The 2,774-nt window shown below is 62.9% G+C and overlaps 2 protein-coding genes across 2 annotated transcripts in view; both read right to left on the bottom strand.

The window, feature by feature from the left end:
* Positions 1–258, bottom strand: part of CDC25A (cell division cycle 25A) — a 13,053-nt gene extending 12,795 nt beyond the window's left edge. Inside the window, exon 1 of the mRNA XM_027905968.1 lies at positions 7–258. Within this exon, the coding sequence (XP_027761769.1) occupies positions 7–158 (152 nt within the window). The 5' untranslated portion in view covers positions 159–258. The remainder of the gene's footprint in view (positions 1–6) is intronic.
* Positions 259–1,497: 1,239 nt separating this feature from the next.
* The window catches only part of LOC114069285 (E3 ubiquitin-protein ligase TRIM7-like), a 5,381-nt gene continuing 4,104 nt past the window's right edge, over positions 1,498–2,774 (bottom strand). The window contains exon 7 of the mRNA XM_027905969.1: positions 1,498–2,135. Within this exon, the coding sequence (XP_027761770.1) occupies positions 1,615–2,135 (521 nt within the window). The 3' untranslated portion in view covers positions 1,498–1,614. The remainder of the gene's footprint in view (positions 2,136–2,774) is intronic.

Raw genomic sequence — 2,774 nt, 5'->3', positions numbered from 1 at the left:
ACTCACCCGCGCCCCAGCTGCTCCATGCTGAGGCGGAGGTCGGAGACGGGCGAGAGCTCGTCCTGGAAGAGCGCCTTGACCACGGCGGGCGAGGCGGGGGAGGCCGGGGAGGCGAGCGAGAGGCGGCGGCGGCGGAGGGCGGCGGGGGCGAGATCCATGGGGGCGAGATCCACGGGAGCGGCACCGGGACCGGGCAGCGGAGAGGGCAGCGCAGCGCTCCCGTCAGCGCGGCCGCCGCGGCGCTTTGGCCCCAGCCGGTACCCGTCGGCCTCTCCGAAGCTGGCGCCAAACGGCGGCTCAGCCAATCAGCGCGCGGCGCGCGAGGGGGGGCGGGTTGTTTTTTTTCAAACCCCCCCTCCCACCGCGCGCGCTCCCACCAGTAGGAACGGCCGAGCTGGGGGCGAGCCCCGCCCACCGCCCGTGATCGACGTGTCCCCGGGCCAATGGGAGGGCGGGACAGCCGGGGTGGAGGCGGGACTACATTCCCCGGCATCCCCAAGGGTCGGGACGCGTTGTCGCCCTGCGCGTTGCCCGCTGGGAAATGTAGTCCTCGGTCTCGCTGAGGCGCCGCTTTGCCGCCATGTTTCCGGCTGCGTCCCTTCAGCCGCAGATGTGAGGGGAAGGGGCGGGAAAACTGGGAAAAATGAGGGGAAGAAGGGCGAGAGTGTTGCCGTTTGCCTTAAAAATGGACACACACCCAGCTTTACGGCAGAGCCATTGCCTTGGCTTGTCCTGGGCTGAGAGGAAGGGGGGGAAATATGGAAAAAATGGGGACGGGAAAGGGTGAAAGGGAGAGTTGGGTTTACCCAAGTGTTGTCATTTGCCTTAAAAATGGACACACCCCCGGCTTTACAGCAGAGCCATTGCCTGGGCCTGTCTGGGCCTGCCCTGGGACTGAGGGAAAGGGGGAAAAATAAGAAAAAAAAAGAGGGGGAAAGGGCAAAAGTGAGCATGGCATTTACCCAAAGTACCATTTGCCTTAAAAATAGACACACATGGATCATGTTGGATCCAGGAGATCCCACTCCTCTGCCCAGGCCCTGTCGTCCACCAGGCACACGATGTTCCCAGTTCCTGGATTACACAGCGTGGTGTTTGCTCGTGCCCTGACCACCCAGGATCTCACAGATCCCCATCCCACTCCTGCTGCTCTCCCGGCCTCGAGAGGTTCTGGCTGTGTGCTCAGTCCAGCTCTCCAGTCTGCCCTGCCCCCTCCCTGAGCATTTTCCTCTCTAGAAACCGTTTTTACAGGGGTTTTCAGCCGCCACTATCAGGTCGTGTCTCCACCCTGACTTCCTGGGTGTGGGGTGGCTGCACCCTGCAACACATCACCCCGCACCAAGCCATGCCACAAGCCATGCAGCGCTGCTAAAAACCCGCATGGGCAATCAGAGCCTTCCCTGCTGTCACCATGGGATCCAGCCAGGACACCAGCATGCAGACACCCCCAGGCAGCACAGCACACCTTTAATGCTCCAAAGGACTCGGAAGGAGGAGATGCAGCACCGTGCAGAGCTGTGGTGAGTTTGCAGCACGGTGCTGTGTCACTGCCACGCTTCCTGCCCGCTCAGCCAGCCAAGGGCACGGCCAGGCACTGGGAGGCACCCCAGCCCATCAGTCACACAGGCGGATGAAGGTTGCTGCTGACCACAGCCAAAAATACGGGAAGACCCTCTCGGTGAAGGAGGTCTTGAACTGCAAGATCTGCACCATCTTCTCTGCGTTGTAGAAGGTCACTTGGCCCCCTTCATAGTCCAGGTGGACCCTGATTCTCCGGGGGGTTTCCTCCAGCACCAGCTGGGCGGGTAACCCGTGGAGCGCCGTGTACTGGCCATCCCAGCCCAGCCGCAGGGCCCAGATCTTGCCCAGGGCCATGCTGAGCGAGTCCTTCCTCTGCACGGACTCCAGGGCCACCCCCACGGCCCAGCTGTCCCCCCCCCCCACCTCCAGCTCCCAGTAATGCCTCCCAGCCGTGAACCCTTGGGAGCCCAGCACGCTGACGCTGCCCATGAATCTCTGGGGGGTGTCTATATCTGGGGGGAGGATCTGGAATCCCTTTGCCAGGCGCACGGTTCTGTGGTCTGCAGAGAGGATCAGGAAAGGATTCGCCGTCTCTGGGTCCAGAGTCACCTTCTCTAAGGGACGACAGAGAGAAAGGTCAGTCTGTGCTCGCTGAGGAGAGAACCAGCACCTCTCCCTCCCCTGCTCCTGGGGCACAGCGGGCACTCCTGCAGCCCCCTCGGGGGGCACAGGACACGGGAGCCTCCCTGCCCTCCCCTCTGGGACCCAGGGGTGAGGCAGGACTGAGCCACTGTCCCCACCTGCAGGGGACTTTGCTAAACCTGCTGGACATTGCTGGCTCCACAGCCAGGCTGGCGGTGGGGAGCAGTTATCCCGTGGGTGTCATCCAGGCAGGAGTGCTGCCAGGCCAGTCCCTGCTCCTGTGACGAGGCAGACAAGTGCTCACCGAAGGGAAAACCAGCTCCTAACGCTGCCCTGCCGAGTAACCAGGCAACCTCCCTCCAGAGCTGGAGCCGCCCATGCGTGTGGGATGTTCTGCTGCCATCCCGCGGCCATCCCACGAGGCCACACAGGTGTCACACGCAGTGTCACCACCCCGGGCCCTCTGCTAAACCCTGTCCTCTGGGGACACCGTGGGGGAAACTGAGGCACGACCGTCCTGTGCTCAAGTCCCTCACCCTGAAAACTGAGAGGGCACTTCTAAATGCCAGCTGAAAACACGTACAGCCCCTCTGCTCAACCGGTCACAGCAC

This window comes from Empidonax traillii, unplaced genomic scaffold, assembly GCF_003031625.1.
Source record: "Empidonax traillii isolate 1590-97213 ecotype Southwest subspecies unplaced genomic scaffold, ASM303162v1 scaffold1224:size237778, whole genome shotgun sequence".
NCBI classification, from domain to species: domain Eukaryota; kingdom Metazoa; phylum Chordata; class Aves; order Passeriformes; family Tyrannidae; genus Empidonax; species Empidonax traillii.
This window is presented reverse-complemented; position numbering and strand designations above follow the sequence as displayed.